General features: G+C 42.6%; 1 protein-coding gene across 1 annotated transcript in view; it reads right to left on the reverse strand.

Annotated features, from left to right (window-relative positions):
* The window catches only part of PLD5 (phospholipase D family member 5), a 143,752-nt gene that overhangs the window by 40,856 nt on the left and 78,156 nt on the right, over positions 1-24,740 (reverse strand). The window contains exons 3-4 of the mRNA XM_087828989.1: positions 11,843-12,011; positions 2,443-2,554 (exon numbers count right to left, since the gene is read on the reverse strand). Of these exons, the coding sequence (XP_087685115.1) occupies positions 2,443-2,554; positions 11,843-12,011 (281 nt within the window). The remainder of the gene's footprint in view (positions 1-2,442; positions 2,555-11,842; positions 12,012-24,740) is intronic.

Genomic DNA, 24,740 nt, shown 5'->3' on the forward strand with positions numbered 1-24,740 from the left:
AGTAGAGAATCTGCTTCTTAAAGTTACAGACCATTGTCACGAGTGGAAAACACGGGCATCAACTCAGGCACAAGAAGAGATTCAGAAACACTGGGCTCTATGCAGATGTTTTAAGAATTCCTTGGTCAGTTTATGTCACTTACAGCAGTCTTCTCTACCAAACTGTGAGCTCTTTGAGGACAGAGGAGAGCTCATGGCCTGCAATTTCCTATCTCTAAAGCCCAGCCTGTGGCAAGTCAGATATTCAAGGAATGGTTGTTGAATACGTAATAAATGAACAATGGACGAGAAGATGGTCTGACCAATGGCGAAAAGAGAGGAAGTCTAAAAAAAATATTATGGGTAAGACCTATAGTGGACCTTGAAGGGTTAAGAATGAGGGTGTGGAGCTCAGTTTCTGCCTTGAGTGACTGGGTGTGTGTGGAAATGCAGGGAAAGAGGTTACTGCTGGTGGTGAGGTTGTTGGGGGAGGGACAGAAAGTGACTGAGCTAAGATGATGCACTGCCTTTGAGATGCATCTGGGGGATACAAGTGGCAATGGTTCGAAAAGGAAACTAGGAAAACTGATCAGTAAAGCTATTTGAATTTACAAGGAGACTTGTCTAAAATGAAACCCCTCCCTGGGTTCATGGACGGCATGAGGGTTGGGTTTCAAAAGCACCCCATCTCCAAGCCCCTGTGTGAGCCACTTGTGTTTGTGTGTGTGTGTGGGGGGTATCTTTCTGACTCTGAGTCCAGAGAGAGGTTTGGAGAGGGCAGCGAGAGGAACGATGAATGGCCTTGGGTGTCACCCCACCCTCGGAGGGCGCTGTGGCCTTGGGGGAGGGCTGCCCCCCCCCTCCAGCCTGCCTGGCCCTCACTGGGCCTACACCTGCGCCCAACCTGGCCATTTCCTGGGGCAGCCTCAGTCGTGCTGTTCTCACAGGGTATCTAGTTAGCCTCTATGTGCAGTAACTTCCTCACACCCGAAGGTGCCCATGGCCGCCTCACGCCTATCTGTCTTTTGTGGACTATTTCTGGACAACCCTTCCTGTAACTTCACCAAAAGACTAGGCTTCCTTCCTAAAAAATTAAAAGATAACCTTAAGAAAGAAAGGTCTTCAAACACAGATTTAAAATGGTTTCATAAAAAATATTTCTGAAATCATTGTTATGATTTAATATGTCTCTGCCAGAGAATGAGTGTAGAGAAATACAACTGTATTGTAAAGATATTATATATATATGTGTGTGTAAATATGTGTATATATATATGTGTGTGTGTGTGTGTGTGTATATATATATATGATACTATAGACACATATGTATGTTAATAAAAGCCAGATAGGCCTAGATAGGTACCTAGAAAATAGCTATGAGGAATTAGGGTCCTGTTTCTTGTTCCACTATTATGCAGGAAAATCACTTGTTTTCTTATTTGGTAAGAACTCCTATTATATAATAAGAACCTAAGTTGTAGTAATATATACATAAGCTTGTGAAATTCAAACACTGCCTATTTTGTGAGAAGCAATGACTGAAGTTTTAATTCATAGTTCATAAGAGATGGAAACCATGTCTTTACCATAAATTCACTAATAGCTATTAGGCTGTTACGCCCCCCAGTATTTCCAGGTTTTAACTTCGCTTGTGTTGACAAGGCTGAGGATGAGCTGTGGCAAAGAACAGATTTTCAGATGTACAGTCAGGAAATCACAGAACTCGTCCGCTCCCTCCCTCTCTTCTAACTCATCTGCATTCCGTCCCTTCACACATCATCAAAGCCCAAGTACACGCAAATAGGCTCCACGAGAAAACTCATCTGCAGATTCAGGTGCCCAGAGTCAGCGAAAAGGAATCCATTTTCACAAATGTGTCAGATAACAAAGTTTCAGCGAGTGGGAACCCAAGTTCATGTTTTTTAAACAGGAAAGGTAATAATACATTTCTGATCCATGTGGATTGTATCTGTCAATCCACTAAACTAGGCCTTTTCCAGTTTTTCGAAAATATTATCAGCCTGGCCAGGCGTGGCTCAGAGGTTGAGCATCGACCTAGGATCCAGGAGATCAAGGTTCGATTTCTGTGCAGCAGGAGGATAATTTTCATTTGGGGAACAAAAGAGAAACAGAATTCCAATGTCTGTTCTGATCAGAAGTGGCTCTTTCCTCTAATTACATCACTGAAACGTTCAAAGAAAAAAGAACCTTCTTTCTAGTTAACTATCATTTAATGGCCAGTAGATTATTTTGCATCAACTAATATGCAACAGCACTATTAAAAATCCCGTAATATTGATTAATTAGTTCTTTCATCTAAAGGCTTTACTCACACTTTTTCAAAGGAGAAATAAGTACACTAAGTGAAATGTATTAATTATAAAGAAATTATGTATTAGGTGAAATTAAAGGTATCTTAATAGAATACCCGGTGGTAGAGTAGCATATCAACCTTGGCCTTACCCTTTAATTTCAAGGCTTCTAATACCTTTGAATCAGCCGTTACATCACTCACTAGCTTGATTTCAATATTTTGTGAAGTCAGTTGGAGCAACTTTTCGAAAAGACGTTGACCCTAGAAAAAATATTTAGAGACAAAGAAAGTCAGAACACCGAAATGGATGCTACTTGAAATAGGTGTAAACAAACTTATTACAAACCATTCATTCAAATTTTGAAAGCAAAGCACTTCAGCAATTGGTGTTGAAAATTCTATCAGACGAGTTTATGTAGAGTAGTAACATGAACACAGATTATAGTCTGGTTTTTTTTGACTATTGTACTGTGCAGTTCAACAATTACTGCAATAATAATTTCAAAGCTACAGTGCAAATTTACCCTTGTTTTTCATTCTCATGAGCTCTGATGTTATTTACACATGAAGAGGCAGCAGAGAATGTAAAACAGTTGTGTTTGGACCCAGAGAGACCTGGATTCCAGCTGGTTTTCTAAGTTACACACCGCCTTTTTAATCTCACTAATCTCCAGTTTCTTCCTTCAGTAACATGTAGATATCTGTATTTACTTTCAAAGGCTTTGGTGAGAATTAAAAGAGTTAGTGGTAAGTCAGTCTCCTTTAAGTATTAGCTCTTGGGGGGTGGGGATCAAGGCTACTTATCAGTGATCTGCCTGAATTTACCATCTTGTTTAAAGTGTGTTTTATTGAATTCAATTAATGCTCTGCCGAGCAATCTATAATTATTAGCACAGCCTAAAAATAACGGAAATAAAAACAGTAAAAAATGACTTTAAAAAAACACATTTTCACAAGCATATAAATTTTTATAGTAAGTTTTAGTCTCGGGAACAATTGGGGTAGTGACAGGTCCATACACCTGATCTCAGGTGAGTGGGTTGCAACATTATCCCGTTTATTTTCCCTCCTGTGTTTTTATGGACTCCCCCTCCCAATCACAAAAGGGAACTGGTTTTCTTTTATTGACTTTTCAGTATTTTTATTATTCACCCACGAGCTCAAATGCCTTCAGGGTCAAGTCAGGCACAAAGCTTTGTTCTTAATGGCCTCCAAGCGCCAAAGTCTTATCTTCCTTTGATAAGAATGGACTGTTGATTGTGATTGTGTAGAGAGGACCTAGAGGCTGAGAAGAGGGAAGAATGTGGGGAAGAGCAGCGATTCCTGCAGTTCAATCTTGGAAAAGAGAGATAAACCCAAGATGAAAACCCAAAAGCTTTGGAGCGCGCAGGAAAATTTAAGGGTGATAGGGGTTTAGGGTGATGGATTAAATCGAAGATATAGAACATGTGACCAACAGGTGCATTGGGAGAGAAAAAAGAGGCAAAAAAGCGTAAGTTCGCAAATAACAGAAGAATCATAGTTCCTCTTTTGGAAAGACCTACGTCTACATGTTGAAAAGATAATGGATGATGGAGGCAAATGGAACGTGGAAAGACACATCCAGGCACATTCTGTACAATGACTCAACGCCAAGAGGACCAACAAATAATCTCACAAACTTCTGGCCCAAACCAAAATAGTTACCTATCAAGGAAAATGGATCAGCCCAGCATGGAGCTAACCATTTGTACCATGAAGGTAATTCAGACTATGGAAAGAAAAGACTGAAGCCCAGGCGAGGATTTCACTCGCCAGGGTGAATGAAAGAAATATTTGCAGCTATATACAGATTTAGAGACTATATTAACTACACAACTCATACGAGGAATATACTCCAGGATGGACTCTAACCAAACAGGAAATAATACCAAACACAATCCAGGAGGGCGAAGGGGAGAAGGCCTGGTGGTGAGCAATATAGTATGGAGATGTGTTTGATGTACACGCTAGAGATTCTGGAAACAGATGAGACACCTTATGGCGCGAGGTCTGCTGAGAATCTCTTACGTGCATTCTCAGTGGGGTGTTGCTTTTGGCTTAAAGGAGCTGAGAATTGGTGTGTGTGTGTAAGTTACTGTTTTTATAAATAAAACACACGTATACATACAGTAAATGTGAAATATATCTGTGGTGTTAAAATTCCATGGGAGGGGGTGTCAGGATTAGGAAAAAAATATTCTAAAAAAAACTCCTTAAAAGAAAGTTGAGAAATACTCATCTATAACCAAAGGATAAAGAATCTCCGTAAAGATCAGAATAAGAGTTTGGGGGAAGGAATTAAATGTAATGGGGAAAAGCAGGCCATTCTTATGCAATGGCATAATTTATGGAGCTGGTTATAAATCAGTATGCGCCGAACAGCACACCAGCTAAATATATAAAGCAATTAAAACACTAACACAATATTATACTTCTAAATACGTCTCTCAAAACTGGGCCAATCTAATAGAAAATAAATAAGGATATTTGAAAATTAAATAATACTATCAACAAACTTGATTATATGTATACATTTATAGAGGTATTTCTCATTCTATATATTAAACCCCTCAAAACAATTTTTTGTTGCCTGTGGAACATTAACAAAAACTCTTTAGTGCCATTCAGAAAACCTGAACGAAAGTTAAAGTGAGGTATTCCACAAGCTTCACTCTCTGTTGGTAATCTAACAAAATGGGAAACCGGCCATTAATATGTAACTCGTAAGACAAATCTTAGCTACTTGCAAATTGAAAAACTCACTCTTATACTATCCTTACATCAAAGGACAAACAGAAAAGTGAATCTGTGTAGTCTCTAGAAAACTATGAATAAGTGAGCACTTCATAGCCGCCACGAAATGAAGCAATATCTTGCGTCAGAGAGAAATGTGTACCTGTGAATGCTTTCAACGTTATAAAAAAGAATATACCCTAAAGTCACAGTCATCACATTAATCTGGCCAAGGCGTAGGAATGGAGAAATCAAAATAGAACTCAACAGAGAATCCAGAAACGGTATACAAACGTGATTTTTATCAATAACAAAAGGGCTCTTTTAATTCAGTCCGGGAAAAGATAAAGTGGTTTAATCTGGCCCAAGTGGAAGGGCCCCTCTATTACACCACATAAAACAACAGGTTCTCAGGCAGAATGAGGGCGTCAGTACCTTTAAGAACATCTAGGCGACTACATGTACAGCCCTGGCTCGGGGAAAACCTTACCCAAGCTGGAGGAAGTGAAATGATCACCCCCAAAGATGTCAGGTCCTAATCTGGAGCAGGAAAACATCCCCTTATCTGGAATAGGATCTTTGCAGATGTGATAAAAGATTTTGAGAGGGGGAGATTATCCTGGATCATCTTGGTGGACCCTAAGTGCCACCACAGTGTCCTTGTGCCAGAGGCAGAGGGAATGCGAAACCCAGAGGACAAGGCGATGTGGAGATGAGCAGGGTTCGAGGTGCTGGCCTTGAAGGCTGCAGTGACGGAGCAGCAAAGCCAGGGAGGCCAGCGGCCACCAGAAGCTGGGAGGGGCAAGGCGTGTATCTCCCCTGGAGCCTCTGGGGGGACAGTCACCTTGCTGACACCTTGGTTTCAGTCCAGTGAAACCGACTTCAGGCTTCTGCCCTCTACAACTGTGAGAGAAAAAATGTCCATTTTTTTTAAACTACAGCCCATATCGATTTGTTGCAGTGGCCCCAGGAAACGAACACACAAGCCAGCTTACGCAGAAGCAATAAGGTAATAGAGAAGTACAGAATTCTGAAAGTTTAAAGAAACACAGAGCAAAAAATACCACAAGTTAATGAAAAACAGTCACATTAGGAAAAAATATTTGCTACGCAAATGAGAAATGGGTTTATAGCTGGGCTCTACAAAAGTGTATTAGAAATTAATAAGAGAAGGCCAACAGCCCCAGTAGGAGACTGGGCACGCCCAAGGAAAGCAAGCCTGCGTGGCTGAGACATAAAGGGTAAAGAGACGCTTTTTGGAGGCCAGGGAAGCTCAAAGCAAAGCAGCACAGAGATCTCTTAGTACTCAGAGAGGCTGCAAACATTTATGAGCGGCAACATTTAGCCTTGGCAGCAATTTGAGGAAAGGGTACCCTGACATAGTGCTTCCTTCCACTCAGGGGTCCACATCTGAATGAAACATGCCAATGAAACGTAAGTGTGTGTGTATGTGTGGACATGTGTGCGTGTTTATGATTACACGCTCATGGAAAAATACAGGCTATATCTCGGCTGTACTATTATCCTATGTGCAAATCCTTACATAGATACACGTGTAAAATTTCAATCAAAAGAAAAAAGGCCACATGACTGATTAATCATATTACATATTTAATGATACAGTCACAAGAAAACAAGATTAAAATTTATTTTAAACCATAGTGTCATTCTGAAGCAATACACTTGCCTTGCCTTTTAAAAAATTTATGACTTCAGAGACGAGACCATATATGCATAAATCGCCTCTTGTTTCCTAGTTTATTTAATCAACAAGTTCAATTATTTATAAGATTGATCCTTATTTACTTCCTTTTATTTACTGAAATTTTCAGTTTGTGAGATACACAAAGTTTGCCAGGAATCTAAATACCAATATAGTATCTCCTTGTGTATTTGTCAGTGTCAACTTTTATTCATATACACAGGACAGTGTCTTTTAAGCATATTCACTCAACACACTTACTGGATGCCGGATATGTGTTGGAGATAGATGCCAAATTAATAAATGAGAGCCCAATGTGTCAGAAGCCAGGATGGAGGAAGTACAGGTTTAGGGGGAGATGTGACAGGGGCCTAGCAACCCGGCCTAAGGCCCTCAGGGGAAGTTCCCCAGAGGAAGGGAGGAAGGAAAGACTGTTCCAGATGGAGACCTGTGGCAGAGAGGTAAGCAGGCTCTGCTAAGCCAGGGTCAAGAGTTCGGACCTTATCTGGAAAGCATGTGGACCTCTGCAGGATTTTGGACAGGGAAGGACAGGACTGAATTTTTGTTCTGGGAAGGAAGGAAGGAAGAAAGGAAGGGGGGGGGGGAGAGATGGATGGGGGGGGAGGGAGGGAGGGAGGGAGCCGTCTGATTGCAAACTGGAGAAGGCATGAAGCAGGGCAAGACTGGAGGCTGCAAAAACAATCAGAAGGCTGGTTTGGTGAGACGTGTGGCCTGAGAGTCGTGTCAATGGAAATCCAACGAACGGAAGGATCTCAGGTATTTGTGATGAACCTGATGGGGAGGCCTGGGCTTGAGAGAGACAGTGGAGTTGGGGATGGTGGCCAGAGTCCCAGCAGCTCTTGGGAAACGCCTGTGGAATATGAATTTCTCATCTGAAGCCGGGAGATGAGGCCCATTACCTCAGTTCACACATGTCCTGAGCTCCTGGACCAGTCACAGCTCAGGAACTTGGTAGGGGACCCCCACTTTGGGGCAGTGAGCAACAAGGATTGCTGCCGGATGCCTGCAGACAGTCTCTGCATCCCAGGTTCCATCCCAGGAGGGGATTTAATTATTCTGACCGAATCGTCAAGGCCTTGCCTAATGACCATGATCACAATTACGCACCCTGAAGGTATGAACAGAGCCATCCTGGCCAGGGGCAGGTGAAGAGAGCTGAGTAAGCTCATCGTGACAACAATGGGCCAGGGAATAGCGAGGACTTCATATCAGGAGCATTGTTTGAAACAGGGCCCTCGGCGGCTGGCTTCTCACCGCAGCTAGAAAGTAGGTTCACGGGTGCATCAGCGTTTAGGCCGGCTGCAAAGGCAATCGGGCAATGTGACCTTGGCAGTGCCACTTGGCAGTGCCAGTTGGCAGTGTCTGGAAGCGTGTGATGGCACAGCCAGTCGGCACTCCTGCTGCAGAGAAAGGGATGTGACTGCGGCCAGGGAGGGACACCAGGACATGCCAAACACTCAGCGCCTCCACAGCCACTTGTTTCAAGTGGGCAGAGTCCCCCCAAGCCCCCAGAAAGGAGGAAGAATTCCTTCTAGGCCTCACTCCCAATGATCCCAGCCTCCCCAGGAGCAACTATGAGGATTGTTCTACATTCTCCCTGGAGTCCCAAGGTCCTAAGAAAGCAGCTCAGCCCTGGCAGGTATGGCTTGGGTGGCTGGGCGTCACCCTGTGCACTGAAAGGTTGCCGGTTCGATTCCCGGTCGGGCAAATCAATGGGACTCGATCCCCGGTGAGAGGCGTGTGGCAGGCGGCTGGTCTACGCTTCATTCTCTCTCCCTCTCCCTTCCTCTCTCTCTCAAAATAAAAAAAAAGTTCTTTAAAAAAGAAAGCAGCTCAGACTCAGCCCTCTGCTCCTGAGAATTAACCCTGGGAAAATGGGCCAGAAGAAAACAATGCTTTAGGACGCCAAAATGGCATAACTGAGATAAGGCAGAAAAGTTACAAAGAAAGTCAACTTTTTACAAAATCAAACGAACGAAAACCCCCAAAACAACAAAAAAAGAAAACAATGCTTGGCACAGAGATATTTACTGCAGCAGAATGTATTCAGAAATGGACAAAAAGAATAGCTTAAATATTCAATAATAGAGAAATTTAATCTGGTGCATCCACTATATTGTGTATTATGCGGCCAGTTTAAAATAATGTTTACCAGTGTTTCTAATAACACAGAAAGGTGTTCATGGTGTAATGTTAAGTTCAAAATTAAGGTATGCATTTCTTTATACAATATAGGCATATGTAAATCTGTGTAAAATATAAAAGTATTAAAACATTTTTTGTTGATGGATAATTTTGTTTCTCCTCTGCTTCTCCGTAGTTTCCAAACTTTCTATAGTAAGAAGCTATTATTATTATAACGAGAAAAGGAATCCAATCTATTCTTTTTCAAAGAAAGTTCCAAAACCACAACTTGACCTTAGGGAAATGGAAAACCCAGAGACGAAGATCCAGAGGGAAAACACTCAAGAGTATAGGTAAACAACTTTAAAGAAAAGTCATTATTTAATCCAAATCACTGGGAAGACTGTCTGGCCTCATGATTTATTCATGTCCATATGATTGGATTTAAAAAAGAATTAAAGAGGTTAAACTCCTGCTAATCATAGTGCTTATGAGTTTATAGCAGAATGATGATTTCCCTTGGAAATATACTGGGGAGTGAGCAAGAACATAATTAGGATTACTCAACAGATGGGGAAATGGAAGCGTGGAGAAGCGACAGCAATGCACCAAGAAAGAACAGCGCTGAGGGGGACAGGGCTTCACAGGAGCAGAGCTCAGCTGCTCGGCCAAGGCCAAGGCCAAGGCCAAGGCCAAGGCCAAGGCCAAGGCCAAGGCCACCCCTCCCCAGCCTGCAGGCCCCACCCTCCCGCTGTGCTCCCACTTTTGCTTTGTGGGCCTCCCCACCACACTACCAGAAAGGGGTGGGGACCATGCTTATTGGATTTTGTATCCCCAGCAAACAGCCCAGAACCTTCATAAACTCTCGTTCAATAAAGGCACATTGAAAATGATGTTGTAGCCACATTTCAAATGGGAGAATGCTAATTTATATGTATTTGCTGAGTGTCGATTTTGGGGAACAGGGAAACGATGCTATTTTGAAAACCGGGGACACTCTTTCCACAAGGTTATGTAATTTTCACGCTGACACTGCACCAGTTTTGCTGAAATAATATTTAGCCTGGAGATAAGGCTGGAGAGAAATCTGTTGTAAATCCACAAGCAATCCCGTCTCTTCCTGGCCACGTGCCAGACAAAAAAAAAGCTACAAGAATTAATAGGACACTGGCCCTGGAGGCCAGGAATATGTAGAATATTCAAACTCAAGTTGCTGCTCTTTCTCACCATCGCCAAGAGAACAGTAGGAAAAAACTGGATTAAACTGAAACAGGTAAAACTGGGTTGACAAACTGGATGAGTGAGGGAACCAACCTGGCCCTTGTCTTGAAATCTATAAAAATCAAACAATGTTTATTAGACTAGAGTGGTTGAAGGCAGTGATTCTCAATCCTGGCTGCCCAATGGACTCCCAAGTCCTCTTTTAAAAAGTATCAACGCCTGATTCTTTCTAATTTAACTGTGGGGTGGGGCTGGCATTAGTATATTTCCATCACTCCCCAGGTTATTGTGGCCAGGTAGTCATGGTTGAAAACTGCCCAGCTGGGAGAGGAAGGTAAGAATCTACTTAAAAAATATGCCCATTGTTCTTTCTCCACTAAAAAATTTTTTTTTTAAACTTAAACCCCGTTGAATGACTTGAATTAGTATTCTGGGTAAAATTCCCTTAAGCTCCCTTAATGGAAGTTGAAATTTTGGAGGTCAGTCACTCCAGGTCTTCACCAAACAGAGCAGATACTTCTGCAGGGATGTGTCAACCAAGAGCTGCTTGCGCAGATGGATGGGAGCGGGACTGTGTGTGCACGTAAAGAGTTGTAAGTAATAAATCAAGTGAAAGTCATTATGAAATGACCTGCTAAGTCCTTCTTAACTATGCAGAATCTCACACTTGCAGAAATTATACTCCCTTTTAATTTCACAAGGTAACCATCCCAGCTTCCAGCATAGCCTAAGGCCGATAATAAGAACTCATTAGTACAACTGAACTTGAACTAGAGTCACAGTGTGTATACAAACAAGCGAATGTGAATGACAACATTCATGACAGCAATAAACACTTATATAGGCACTAAAACAGTCAAACACTCTTCTATATTATGTATATTAACCAACTGAACCTGCACAATAACCTATGAGATAGGTTCTGTAATCACCCTGATTTTGCTGATGAGGAAACTGAGGCACAGAGAGTTCAGCATCTTGCTCGAGGTGACACAGCTAACCAGGAGGAAAGGAAGCCTAAGCTCCTCTTCGGGCTCGTTTCCACAGTCTTTCTAAGCATCTGCTAGCACTTACTGAGCAGAGACAGGATCCTGACTCATATTTTCCAAAACGACCCCCTGGATCACTACGTGTGGTGTCAGATGGGTACTAGATTTATTGGGGTGATCAATTGGTAGGTTATATAAATGTCTAATCACTATGTTGTTCACGTGAAACTAATATAATATTGTATGTCAAATGAAACTGAAAAATAAAAAAAATGAAAGAAAAAGAATATACAAATATACTGGAAAGTTTGACTCTACTATTAAAAAAGCTGGCTCTGGGTCCCAAAGGCAAATTATGACACCCATAACCAACCAAATGTCTCAGCAAGCGGTTACGGGATTAGAAGTGTACACATGCATGTTGTGCAAAGAAGAGTTCTGGGGTGCGCCATCAACGGTACCATGATGTAAACGGTGCCCCCCAAAGTTGTCCAACACAGCAATGCTTATAGAGATGCAAAGATGAAACATGATTTTGCCCTTGCAATCCAGGCATCCTAGCAGGGGCTGAGCAACATACGACTAACAGCACATACACATAAATGCAACGATGTACATGTACCATGGGTGACGGCAGGCTAAACAATGAGCTTGACCTTGAGAAGTGGAGGCAAGAACACTAAGTGGCGTAAAATGCACATCAGTAAAATCATCACACACGCAGAGGACGCGGCTTACCTGGCACGCTGATGGATGACTGTGGTTGAGATCCCAATGGGAAGACACTATGTCAACAGACTTTTGGGCCATGTTGAGTAAATTCATCCAGCCTTGGAAAAGTGATAAGTGAAAGGGTGCATTTTCTGAATAGTTAAGGCCTTCAGGAATATTTTCCACCAGGGCAACTCTTAGAAAAGATTTTGAAAAACAGACAAAAACAAGATCTAGTCAAATTGGAAGCCACAGATCTTTGTACATGCATACAGAGACATCTGAGAAACACCCTTTATTCTTTCCGAATGTATACATTGCTCATACTTTACAGTTTCCGCCAAAGTCCTGTTAGCATCTCCCCTATGCTAATCTACTGTGTTCCAAGAGTTTATGCCCTGTTTTCCCCAGTTAGAATTCGTATTTCATAAATTCATGGTATATGTCCCTAAGGTCCAGTTTCAAACTAGCCTTGAAAAAAAATTCAGAGCTTCCTACATAAGCACCTGCCTCTAATAATATATTTATTTTTATTCCCTATAGCAATGCAACTCATATATAAGATACTACTTCTGTGAGCTACTTGAGATCATAAATTAAGTTATGCACATCTCCATTTCTAGCACAATATTGGGTATATATTAGAACTAGTTTATAAGCTAAAATATTGTTAGTTTTATTACTATTAGAAAATGAAATAATAAATGTTAGGATTATTGCTTAACACCTCTATTGATGCTTCCCAGCCTAAGGCATAAAATGATACTGAAAAGGAAATTTTAAACCTGTTTCGGGGCTTTATTAAAGATGGAGATAAGGAATGTAGAAAATAACAGTAATAATAGGGCCCTAAATAAACTATGATCAGCACTATCCTAATAAATGTGTTTGCTCTTTTTATATGTCCTTATATATTGACAACATATTCACGATGCCTGGCTCTCTTTGGTGTTGCAATTAACGCTGCATGGTTTTTACTTATGACTTAGCCAGGTAACCCATAACATTTTAATAAAGAAATGAACAATTTGTTTCCAGCTTAAGAAATGTAAATTCTCCTGAACTCTGTATGGGAAATCTCTTATAAAGATACCTATAAGTGCTCCCAGAACACAGATCTGTTTTAATCATAGCTGGGCATCCTCAGTGCCAGATACATAATTAGGGCTCAAGAAATACTTGAAATACTTACAGAATGAATTTTAGGTTCCAACATGGAATCTAGCACTTCTTAGTAAAACTGTGAATTGTTTCTATTAATGAGACTTTTTCCATTTTGCCAGTTTTTAAAAAAAAACAAAAACAGTGCTCTTAGTGAAATGTCCTTGTCTGTCTGATGAATGTCATAGCCAGAATGGGGTTTGCTGTGTGACTCAGAGATAGCCATAATTTGGGGATCCAGTCAACCCCCTCCCCCCTACCATTTCGAGCTCCTGCCATAATTCTCCTACCTCACACTCCCCTGGGCTCACCAACTCACAAATATCCAAATACACTGTATTTTACAAGCGCTCCCCTCTAGAGAATTCCTTTCTCTTCCAGCTTGACCATAAAAATTAAAGCTCTGAAGGCTCATTTCAAGTCCCACTTCCTCCAGCTAGGTGCCCCCAACCAGAATTAATGTTTCCTCTCTGCCCACGCCCCAGTGTTTCTATAGATGATGCATTGCCCATCTAGTTACACGTCTTGCTCTTGTTTCACCATTTCTTAGACTCTACCTCGTAACTGAATCCTTTGAAGCAGTTTCAACATCCCCTACAACTAATGAACATCTTTTAAAACCAAACAAAAAAGAATCTTCCCAAACAACCCAAACCAAAATACAACAGCTGCTAATGAACAGAACTGACTAGTTTCAATTTTACTTCAATATAAAAGACACGCTGAGAAAGACAAGAGGAGACGCATGAAGCCCAGTTAAACAGAATAGGAAATAATAATGCAGAGTGATTGTATAATTGTAGATGACTCCACATCATCCCCCGAGGCTTCTGATGGGCGTACAAATAAGGATTCCCAATCTCTCTTAGAAATCTTTAGACTAGGTGTCCTTAACCTTGGATCCATGGAATTCAGGGGGATCTAGGAGCTTGATCTGCATTTCCCCTCATCTCTAACTGCAATTTAACACCCCCTTCAGTTATAAACATAGGCCATAAAGGGGGGTGGGGTGGGAAAAGAGTAACTAAAGAACTTTTAGGCACATGTGCCTATCCCAGGGACTCAGACAATAGTGAGGTGAAGGCCTGGAGGCCTGTGGGTGCGGGGCCGAGGGGGTCAATGGAGAAAAACAGGGGAACGTCTGTAATACTTTCCATAAAGAAAAAACACAGGCCATGAAAATCACAGGAGATCAGAAGAACCTGTGATTCTGCCACCATTAAGGATTTTCAGGCCATGCTACTGTTACTGCTGACATCTCCAAGCACTCACCACTACTTTGAAATTATGGTAGTCATCAGATCTCGTGATTCCATGAATTATTATGGAACAGGTCCCAAATTTGTTTCTTTTAAATATTTTGATAACGTTACTCAACATTATTGGTCTCCTTTGTAATTCGAGGTATTTTAATTTAAAACCATTTTCCAAGGAAGGGGGCCCCCTGCTTCATCCGACTGCCACAGGGGTCTCCGGCACAGAAAGGCTTAAGGCATCATCTGTTCCTTTTTCTAGGTCACACACATTCCTATTAAACAACCTCCCCTCTACTGAAGCCTTCGAAGTGGGTAAGATCACTACGAGAGACTTTCAAGACAAGAGGGCTGGGTCAAAGCCAAGTCTGGGAGACATCTAATCCCTTCTGGTTGGTAGAGAAAGTGGGGCAGGCGAAGACGACAGAAGCAAGCACTGGAAGGACTGGAAGAGTTGGAGAGTGAAATTCCCTGGGCGCCAAGGAAGACCAAGTCTATTATTATTTTGGTTTTTACTAAATACTAACACAACATAAATGATGAATTTCCACGAAAAAGAAAAACAGAAGACCTGTTCTGGGGCCCACACTTAGGTTTGGGTAATGAATGGGCAGGACAAAGACACTGCTGGCCTCCGCGCTCTCCCCCTCCCACAAGACCTGGCCCTGGAGAGCTTGATTGCCCCTCAGAAGCCTCCAGAAATCAGCTTTGAAATGCTGGCCTGATTTCTGTGACCTATCATTTTATTTCCTTTAACAACCAACAGCCCGCTTCTCTCCAGGGGCAGATCTAATTAGCACCCGCGCAGGACTCACTTTCGTGGGGCAGTGGCCCTTGCTCTGTGCTTACTTCTCAAGCAAGGAAAGGAGTAGGCGGACCCCATTACCATCCATCCTTGGCCAAGCCCCAGGGATGCCAACATCCTGCCAACAGGCAGCAACGCTACTTCTGATGCCCAATAACAAGGGGAAAGGCCGAGTGTATGCAGACACGATGCGGCAAAAATCTTTTCATGGTTCTTTTCATGGTACTGAGAGAGAAATGACAAATGGTCTGAACTGTGACTCCAGGGAGCTGAGGTGGAGGGAATAAATATAAGAAAAAGAGTTTTACATTGTTAGTAGATTTTAAAATAGAAGGCTGTTTTTAATAATTGTATGTATTTATTTTCCAAAATTAATGTGATCATTAAAATTTTTTTTTAAAAAAATATGTTTTTATTGATTTCAGAGAGAAGAAGGGAGAGGGAGAGAGAGATAGAAACATCACTGATCAGAGAGAGTCATGGATCAGCTGCCTCCTGCATGTCACCCAGTGGGGGACAGAGTCCAAAACCAGGGCATGTGCCCTGATCGGGAATCGAACCGTGGCCGCCTGGTTTATAGGTCAACGTTCAACCACTGAGCCACGCCGGCTGGGCCAAAATTTCTCTTTCCATTCAGGAACAGTATTTCACTTTTTAAAAGAAATACCTACAGTTCCCCTCAAATAAGCTACTAAGAAGTGCAGTCCCAGCATTTGCTAGCTTTAAAATGTACACGTGTGTGTTAAACACAAGAATCTTTATCAGGTATTATATTTTCACACTTGATTTGGGTAATATTGTAGAGAAATGTTAAAGAGGAAAGGATATGCAATAGGGTAGACAAAACCCTGCTCTACCAGTTGTTAGCTATGAAACCTTGGACACAGGGCTAACCACCTCTTTAAATCTGTTTCCACTTCTGAGAATAAAAGTTATTACAAAGATCAGAGGAAATCATCTACGTGAAGTTCTCTGCTTAGTGCCTGCTTCCTAGTACGCACTAAATAAAAGACAGAATTTTAAGAAGTAATTAAGTCTAAAAACTAGCAATTAAAAAAAAGTCTCCAAGTTCTCAAACCGATATAGGAGTTACTGCAAAGAATCTACATACATTGGCTAAAAGGCATCTTAGAAACTGGAACCTCCTTGGTATTTTCAGCGTGAATGTGAGCTTTCTTTCATTGCCCAGTGCAATGGGTAGGTTATTGGCACTTGATGGTCTACACAGGCTGCCCGGCAGTCAATTCGTTGACATTCATTCCTAAGATCTTGACTATCTGACGAAATTAATCAATGAGCTGAACAGAGGGCCTTAGTTCATCAATACAACTAGATTTGCACTCAAAGTAAAATGATGCAGATCTGTAGCCTCAGACTGTGGGTCAGCCGGCTGTAATGAAAGCCCAGGCTTGACAAGGCAAAAAGTTAATCTTCCCAAAGAGATACTTGGGTCTCTGACACTGAAGTAGAAGGTGACCCACTGCCCAGGTGGCAGACTCACCTGTCCCATGAGGAATCAGAGGGCCTGGGGAAGCTTGTGAACACACCATCCTGGTTTACACTGAGGGTGATGGGAAGACACAAAATGGATTGGGCAAGGGTGGGACATGATCTGATTTACCTTTTATAAGGATTTTTCTGACTTTTGTGGTTTCCTCACAAAAACTATAGGGTTGCGGGGAGGTAAGTGTTACAGCGCAAGACTGACTAGGGCCCATGTGAAGGTGATGGTGTGGCTTCAACTTGGGTGTGAATCCTGGAGATGGAGAAAGGCAGAGACACACAGATCCTGCCCTCAAGGAGCTCACATTTTAGTGGGGAAGGCAGGTAATAAACACTGAACATTCTGAAGGTAAAGCAGATAGAAACATGGGCACTATGGAGGGAAAGTCTTCTGCCCCATTCCTGACGTCGTGTCCAGGTTCAAGGGTGCTCTGTGACGTGGCACAGCTTTGCCTTTCTCTAGACCTTTACTTACCCTGCTCTGGGGTGGGGAGGGGGTGGAGAGGGAATTACCTGATTGGGAGGTTGAGAAACATATTCAGCTTCTTCTTCCCTTTTTCCTCTGGGAAAAGCCATCCCACCCCAGCCCCCACAAGTTGTGCCTGGACAAGACCCTTCGTGTCCAAGCTGACCCTAGTCCAGTGCTGACAGTGGCTGGGTGCCAAGTCTGGCTAAGCCTCCACCTGCTACTCTTTGCTCAGAAAGAAGCATGCTATTTATAGAGCCCCATCAGGGACCCTAAAATGGGCATGAGTTGGAATTCTAATATAGTAAATTCCCCTGGATATTTTGATGGCATGAGGAACCACAGGTCAGAGTCTAGAGTGAACAATTGCAATGGAAAGAATAGGTTAAAAAATGATCATGAGGAAGGCCGTTGCTGGGCAGTGCTTAAGAATCCCAATGCTATTCCTGACTTGATAGGAAAGTTATGTCTATTATGACAGATATGCATGTCCCCTCCCACGATCATGCCCAACACAGGCCTGAAAATCAATCATGATATTCTCTCTCAGGCTGCTGCTCCAGGCAGCTACTAACAACTGGCGTTGCAGACAGGATGTAACTGAATGACAATTTTGAGGCAAATTAGAAAATGAAGCTAAGTAACGCTTTCTGGTTAGCCCGCCCTTGCCCAGAAAACCATTTTTCTTTCGAACTTTGTTGAAAATATTTCTAAAAGAGGTAAGTACTATTTTCTAAAATTGAAACAAACGGAGTGATTTTTTTTTTATAATTTCAAATTTTGCCTTCAGATCTCCAAACACTACTTGGTACAAGATATGGGAAGTTGGCCCAACTTGATAAGAGTTCAGGAATTTATTATAAAATAAGCTCTTGACTCAAACACTTTTTGGATTCAAGTTGTCTCTTCCACTGAAAGCACAGTGAAATTTTTAGCAATTGAAGACTCACCATCTATTATTTCTAGTAGTACTTGTTTTCAAAGTAAGGGCCAACAAAAAGATAGGAGAGTCACCGAGTCCTTAATACTAGGTCTTACCTAGTAACTGCCCAGCAGCTAAGCTTTGCTCAGATTGCTCAGGGCCAGGGGTAAATCTTGTTCCATGAAACAGAGGTTGTATGCAATTCTGTTTCCCTTTCTTTCCTCCTCTGTCTTGAATCTCAGCAGTTCTCAGACTCTGAGGCCAAATCCATAAATCCCATTATTTTGACAAATTCTTGTTTGCTCACCATGGACTATGTCATGGTGACCTGTACCCCACTGACACCAGCTAAGTGACAACCTGCCTGGTGGCCACTGAAGAGCACAGCAGCTTGTTTTGGGTAAATTCTCTATGCCTCAGTGAGATTTCTCCAAACCTTGAAAGCAAGCAGAGGGGCGAGAAGGGTCCTCAGAGGAACAAAGCAGCTTCTTTTTTTTTTTTTTTAATTATTTACTTTTAGAGTGAGGAAGGGAGAGGGAGAAAGAGAAACATTGATGTGAGAGCAGAACATTGATCAGCTGCCTCCTACAGGGGATTGAACCCCAAACCCAGGCATGCGCCCTGATTGGGAATTGAACCCTGGACCCTTTGGTGCGAGGGCTGACGCCCTAACCACTGAGCCACACTGGCAGGGCCACAGCAGCTTCTTGTTCATGAACGTTGTATGCAGCTGACATTACTTCTAGAACCAAAGGGTGATTTCTGAAAATCAGGGAACATGCCAACTAAGTGGCCCACTGGAGCACAGTCGCTGTGAATCAATCTTAAATCAAAAGGTCTCTACAGGGGCCCAGTTGGCTGTACAGTGTAGCTGCCCGGTACAGGGGACAATTTTGGCTGCGATATTTCGAGTCCACCAAGGGCAGTCAGCGTCATTTGGCGGAACATGCGCCATTTCCAGAGATTTAAAATAGTTTTTCTAAATGCGTCTTCTCACAGAATATGCTTTAAGTTTCTTCTGAGTTGAGATGCTAAAAGGGATGGGACAATTTTGTAATGACTTTTGTGGGGAGACATTTGCAGGGGGATAAGAGTCCCAGCAGGAGACCGATTAAAAGACCACAATAGCCTAGGGCCTGGCGGAAACATGGTGGTGACTTAAATCTATTCACCTATTTTTTAAGACTCAAGGAAACGTCTTCATATTTTTAAAAAGCATCACATGTATACAGTACATGTATACATCAAACAATAGGGATGATCCCCAGTGTAAAATTAAGACTCCACCCCCGCTCCTGGTTGCTCTGGCTTCTAGTTCCCTGCCCCAGGGGCAATTATTGTCTCTAGTTGCTATTTCCTGCAACTAAGATATTTTGTGCATACACATTCATGAACGTACCTACTTTCTATATTTGGACCTTTCAAAGCATGCAGGGTAAGTTATTTAGACACCCATTTCCTTCACTGATTCATCAGGAGGGAGTCAGGACCTCCAGAGAGCTTTAGTTCAAGGCCAAAGGCAGAGGCTGTCCACAGGCTGCTTCCATTTCTCTTTTATATTATCCAAAATCCTGAGCTGTTGAAGAGATGACACTGTGTGCCCCCCCAGGTGGAGGGATAGAGGAGTGATTCTGAGAAGCACTAGGGTAGAGAGGAGAGTCCCTGGACAGGAAAGGGGGGAGAAGTCTTACAAGCAGCCCAGGACCCACCACTTGGCCCAGGCCTATGGGAAGATGGCCAGCTCCCAGAGGTCCAAGGTCCTGAGGTGCACCCAGGGAGCCTGGACCCTGGGCTCTGGGGCCTCACCTTTACAGGGCCATAAGACAGTGCTGAATAGAGTCTAGGTAACTAGTGAGGACAATCCCGAATTGCCTCCCGGTGATCTGCTGCTGGGGAAGGCTCAGGAATTTTGTATAGCCTCAGGCGATCAGTGCTAAGACTGAACTCCTGCCAGCCACCAGCCTAGCAGTTCAGAGACGTTTTGAATCTGATTTAAGGACATAAATGAAACTTCTTGTAAATCTGAGGTTGGGGGCTGAGACCTGTTCCCATAACACAAATGGGGCACTTGGTGCTATAATGGGCCAGACAGATACCAGGATCCTGTCCAGCCTACTAAGCTTAAGCTGAAGGAATTCCCCATGGGGACATCGTTTGGCTGCAACTGGCACATTCTGGCAGGGACCAGAGGCCTTGTTGTGAAACTGTTCTGGAAGCGAGAAGTGGTGGTCTCGCCCGGCCAGCGTAGCCCAGTGGTTGAGGGTCAACCCAGGACCAATTCCCGGTCAGGGCACAGGCCCGGGTTGCAGGCTCGATCCCCAGTGGGGGCGTGCAGGAGGCAGCCGATCAATGACTCTCATCATTGACGTTCCTCTCTCTCTCTCCCTCTCCCCTCTCTAATATCAATACTACATATATGTATGTGTGTGTGTGTGTGTGTGTGTGTATATATATATACACATATATACGTATATGTATGTGGTGGTCTCTAACCAATGTTATTCTGACTGTAACCCGTGCTCATCTGCCTGCACAAATAAGCATTTGTTTCTCTCAAAGAGTAGAACATACAAAATTAAAATTCAAAACAGGTTCCAAACACCAACAAACCCATCCACCATGCAACAAACAAAAAAGCCCGATCCCACACCAAGGGAAACAATAAGTTGGTTAAAACACATACTGATGCACACAAACACTTTTTTAAAGGTACAGACTTAAAACAGGATGGTCATGTAAAGCTGAACCCATCCCATCAAGCCCTTTACATGACATCCACACCCCCACTCCCCGGTCTGAAAATGCATTTCCCACTAACTTTTGATAGAGAAATCACACTAAGCTTCTCAGAGGAGGAATCAGGGGGCTAAGAGATGTGGCTCTGGGCTAAGCTGCCATTGGCTCTCTTCTCATGATCAGTTTGGAGGACGAAGCTTCGGTCAACGGTTAATTCATTCCTGGCGAGGGATTTAAAATGTCACTGAAAAGGAAACTGCAGGTGCGAACGGAGCATGTGGTCTGAGCACAGAATATTAAGCCAAATCCCCCTATTTTTTAACTGTTTAGCGCCTGCAGCACCACGTGGGGCTGAATGAATTTCTGGGTTGTACACTTGATTGCTGTCAACACTACCGCTCAACTGAGAAAAATGCACATTAGTACCCATAGATCCATCGTGAAATAACAGAAAAATAAATACTGCTCTTTGTCCCTGATTCCTGACACAGGGCTCCTGAAAGTCTTCTAATTTCCTGGGTGGAAGAAATGTCTTCTGTTCTATTGAGGTGGCTCTGAGTGGGCTCCTGGACGGCTCCTGAATGGGGGCTGGTCACCGGGCGACCAAGCTGTGATTAGAAGCTTGGACTGTTCAGCCCTGGCCCCCAGTGTCTTGCGAAGAAAGGGCTAACAACAGAGTTAAAGATCAATCATGTCTATGTGAGGAAGGCTCCATAAAAATCCCAACAGTATGGGGTTCGAGGAGCTTCCAGGAGGCAGAACACATCCATGGACCAGGAGCGTGACCCAACCCAACTCTACAGGGACAAAGGCTCCTGCATTTGGGACCCTCTCAGACCCCATGAATCTTTCTATCTGGCTGCTCATGTGTCCTTTTGCATGTCCTTTGATAAATTGGTAAACATAAGTGTTTCCTGAGTTCTGTAAGCTGCTCAAGCAAGTAAATGAATCCAGGAGGGAGGAGGTCACGGGAACGTCCGATTTGTAGCCAAGTCGGACAGACGTTGTGCGTAACCTGGGGACCTAGGACTTGCAATTGGCATCTGAAGTGGGGGACAGTTTCACGGGACTGAGGTTGAGGAAACTGTGGGGTCTGAAGCTATCTCATACAGACAGTATCAAACTGAGTTAAATTGTGGAACAACCCGCTGGTGTTGCACAGGATTGCTGGCTGTGGGAAAAGCCCCCCGCATCTGGGGACCAGAAGTGACAGAATTGAAGTGTTCTGTATGAGTAAGTAAAGGAGACACCCAGGAGGGAAAGGCTGCTGGTTTGTTCCTAATACAACCCTACACTGAAAAATAGTAAAGATGATGATGATGATGATGATGATGATGGTGGTGCTGTTGCTGACGTTGGTGATGACAGTAATAGCTGCCCTTTGTTGAGTGTGCCACGTGCCAGGAACTCTGCAGACATGAGCATGTTACCTTGCGGCACAGGGATTAGTACTCCCATTTTTTAAGATGAACACAATGAGTTTTGGGGAAATAGTGGAACGTAAGAAACCCAACATCACAAGTTATAGTAGAATCAGTTTTCAGCCTTCCTTCTGTCTGGCACCAACATCTGCCCTGCTCGGCACGCGCCCCGTGGAAGCCTCCCTCCTGTGTGTGCACAGGAGTGTGCACAGGAGTGTGCACAGGACAACAGTGAAGAAGCCAGCCCTGCTCTGCCGGGCGGGGACAGCAGTGAGAATGCTAACACTCACCACCCGCTAACACTCATCTCCTTTGTTCTCTTTTTTGCTTTATAATAAAACGTATTTATTACCACCACCAATAACTGTCTATAATCCACACGGATGGATTTTTAATCCTGAAAGGGCCACATTAATTAGCCACATCTAGCTTCCATTTTCTCCAGCAGCTGTTATGCATCCTTTCAAAGAGTGTTCAGTGCTCTGAGGGGTATAATTTCTCGCCTTGAACTCTTGATGGATTTCAACATATTTTAAAACTTATGAACTCTATTATAAAGTATAATAGTTATGAGGTATTATAGACACAAGAGAAATGAACAGCGAAGTGGTCTATGAAGTTTCTTATAAATATGTAAATATTTAAAATAATGAGCAATAAACCTTTCCTTCATATTCACATTATAATTAACTTTTTAATTTAAGTAGCATCCCAGAAGCTATAAATTTAGGCTCCTCATTCACTTCCAAATCACCTTCTAATTTATATTTGCTCTCATTACAACCAGTCTATGAAAAACTTCAATCTTGCAATTCTCTAATCTCGGAAGTTTAAAAATTCATAAGATATAATTAGAATCCGTGTGGGAGACGTGAGGGTTTCATAAAAGAAATGCTGAACTAGGTCATCGGAACTTGGTTCTCGGCCAAAGTCTGTCTCCTACTCAAGTTATTTCTTTGAAAACAACTTCACATATAAAGCAATGAGGGTCCCTTTAAGGTCCCTTCCAGAGTTCAGACTCTTAATTATAAATTTCTAAACTCAGAAAATCATTTAAACTTGTTAAAAATATTACAAGGTGTATATATGTGTATGTACAGATAGAATTATATATAATACTAGAAATAATTTGGCCCTGGCAAGGGAGCTCAGTTGGTTAGAGCGTTGTTTTAATATGTTAAAGTTGTGAGTTTGATCCTCAGTTAGGGCACATCCGGGAAAGAACCAATGAATGGACCCACAAATCTCTCTCTCTCTGTCTCAAATCATTAAATATAAATTTAAAAAAATTGAAAAGAGAAATAATTTGCTGATACAATAAGACCACAGTTAAATGTGAGCAATATGCTCTCAGTTTAAATGATAAAATGATAAACACACACACACATGCACACACCATTAAATTCTAAACATCTTAATGTTTTCAAACTATGACTACTAGGAACCACTTATATAATTAGTCATTTTTTAGTACTTTCAGTCTTTCACCACACTCCTGAACCTTTACCCCATCGGGAAACAGTAATAGCCTAATCACTGCATTTAGAAAAATACAAGAGCGACTCTCATCCTCTCATTTCACCACTCTCAAGCTTTGACATGCCATGAACCTTCTGCATTTTATTATTTTGGGACTTTTTGTGGGGAGAGGCGGGGATGGGGAGAGGGAGGGAGGGAAGGAGAAGATGGAAGGAAAGGGTAGAGATAAAATTAGAGCGTAAGGCAGAAATAGAAAAGGGAAAGAAAGTTATAAGCAATCAAGGAACACTGGCATCCTGGCATTTCCATGATGGGAGGCCAGCCTTTAGCAAATGGAAACTTAAACTGAGAGAAAGGCTACACTCAAGAAGCAGAGGGTGCCGAGCACACGCAGACTGTCTTTCTAGAATTCAAACTTCATTAGGGGAAATGCTTCCTTCCCTCATTTTATCCCCCCATGACTCCCTCACTGCAATTCAATCAGTCATTTCTGATCAAGTTTAAGGGTGACAGTTTCCAAGGGTTTGATTACTGGTCCATACGGATATTCTGAGCAAGGTCCTATCTGAGGGGAATAAGTAATTTATTGGATTTTTTAAGATACTGGAAGAATATTTTACCTGGAAAAGGTCACCGAGAACATCTTGTCACGATAAAAGGCAAAGGTACAATGTAAAATTTGAATCAGGGCAACAGAACACTCAACAGTTCTTCTAGAGTCCACACTTCAAGGCGAAAGCTCACTTGGTTATAGGATTGACTGTTTTCAGCAAAAAGCCACCCCCAGCAGGAGCTCTAAACCGTTCTGTGTGGCTGGGACATCGGTCAGCAACACCATCTATACCAGGGTATTATCAATATTAGCGACTCCAGGGCAGGGTTACCCTGGTGAGTTCCTTAACTCCTCTCTGGTGTAAAAAGGGGAGCCAGTGTCCACACTATTGATGTAAGAAGAAAATGACATTACGGGTAGAAAGTGCTCAGCACAGCGTCTAACACTGTTTATTGTTCATGACACAATAAATACCAGTCATCATTATCATCTGATCATTAAATGACTTACTGTATTCTAAGCATTTAGCACACTTAAAATCAGTGCCTATTTTGGGGGTTGCAATTTCCAAAGACACCATTTTGTTCTCAATATAGTTTGTAACAGAGACGTGCCACAGTGGGGCT

Source organism: Miniopterus natalensis, chromosome 21 (assembly GCF_054644295.1).
Source record: "Miniopterus natalensis isolate mMinNat1 chromosome 21, mMinNat1.hap1, whole genome shotgun sequence".
NCBI lineage: Eukaryota > Metazoa > Chordata > Mammalia > Chiroptera > Miniopteridae > Miniopterus > Miniopterus natalensis.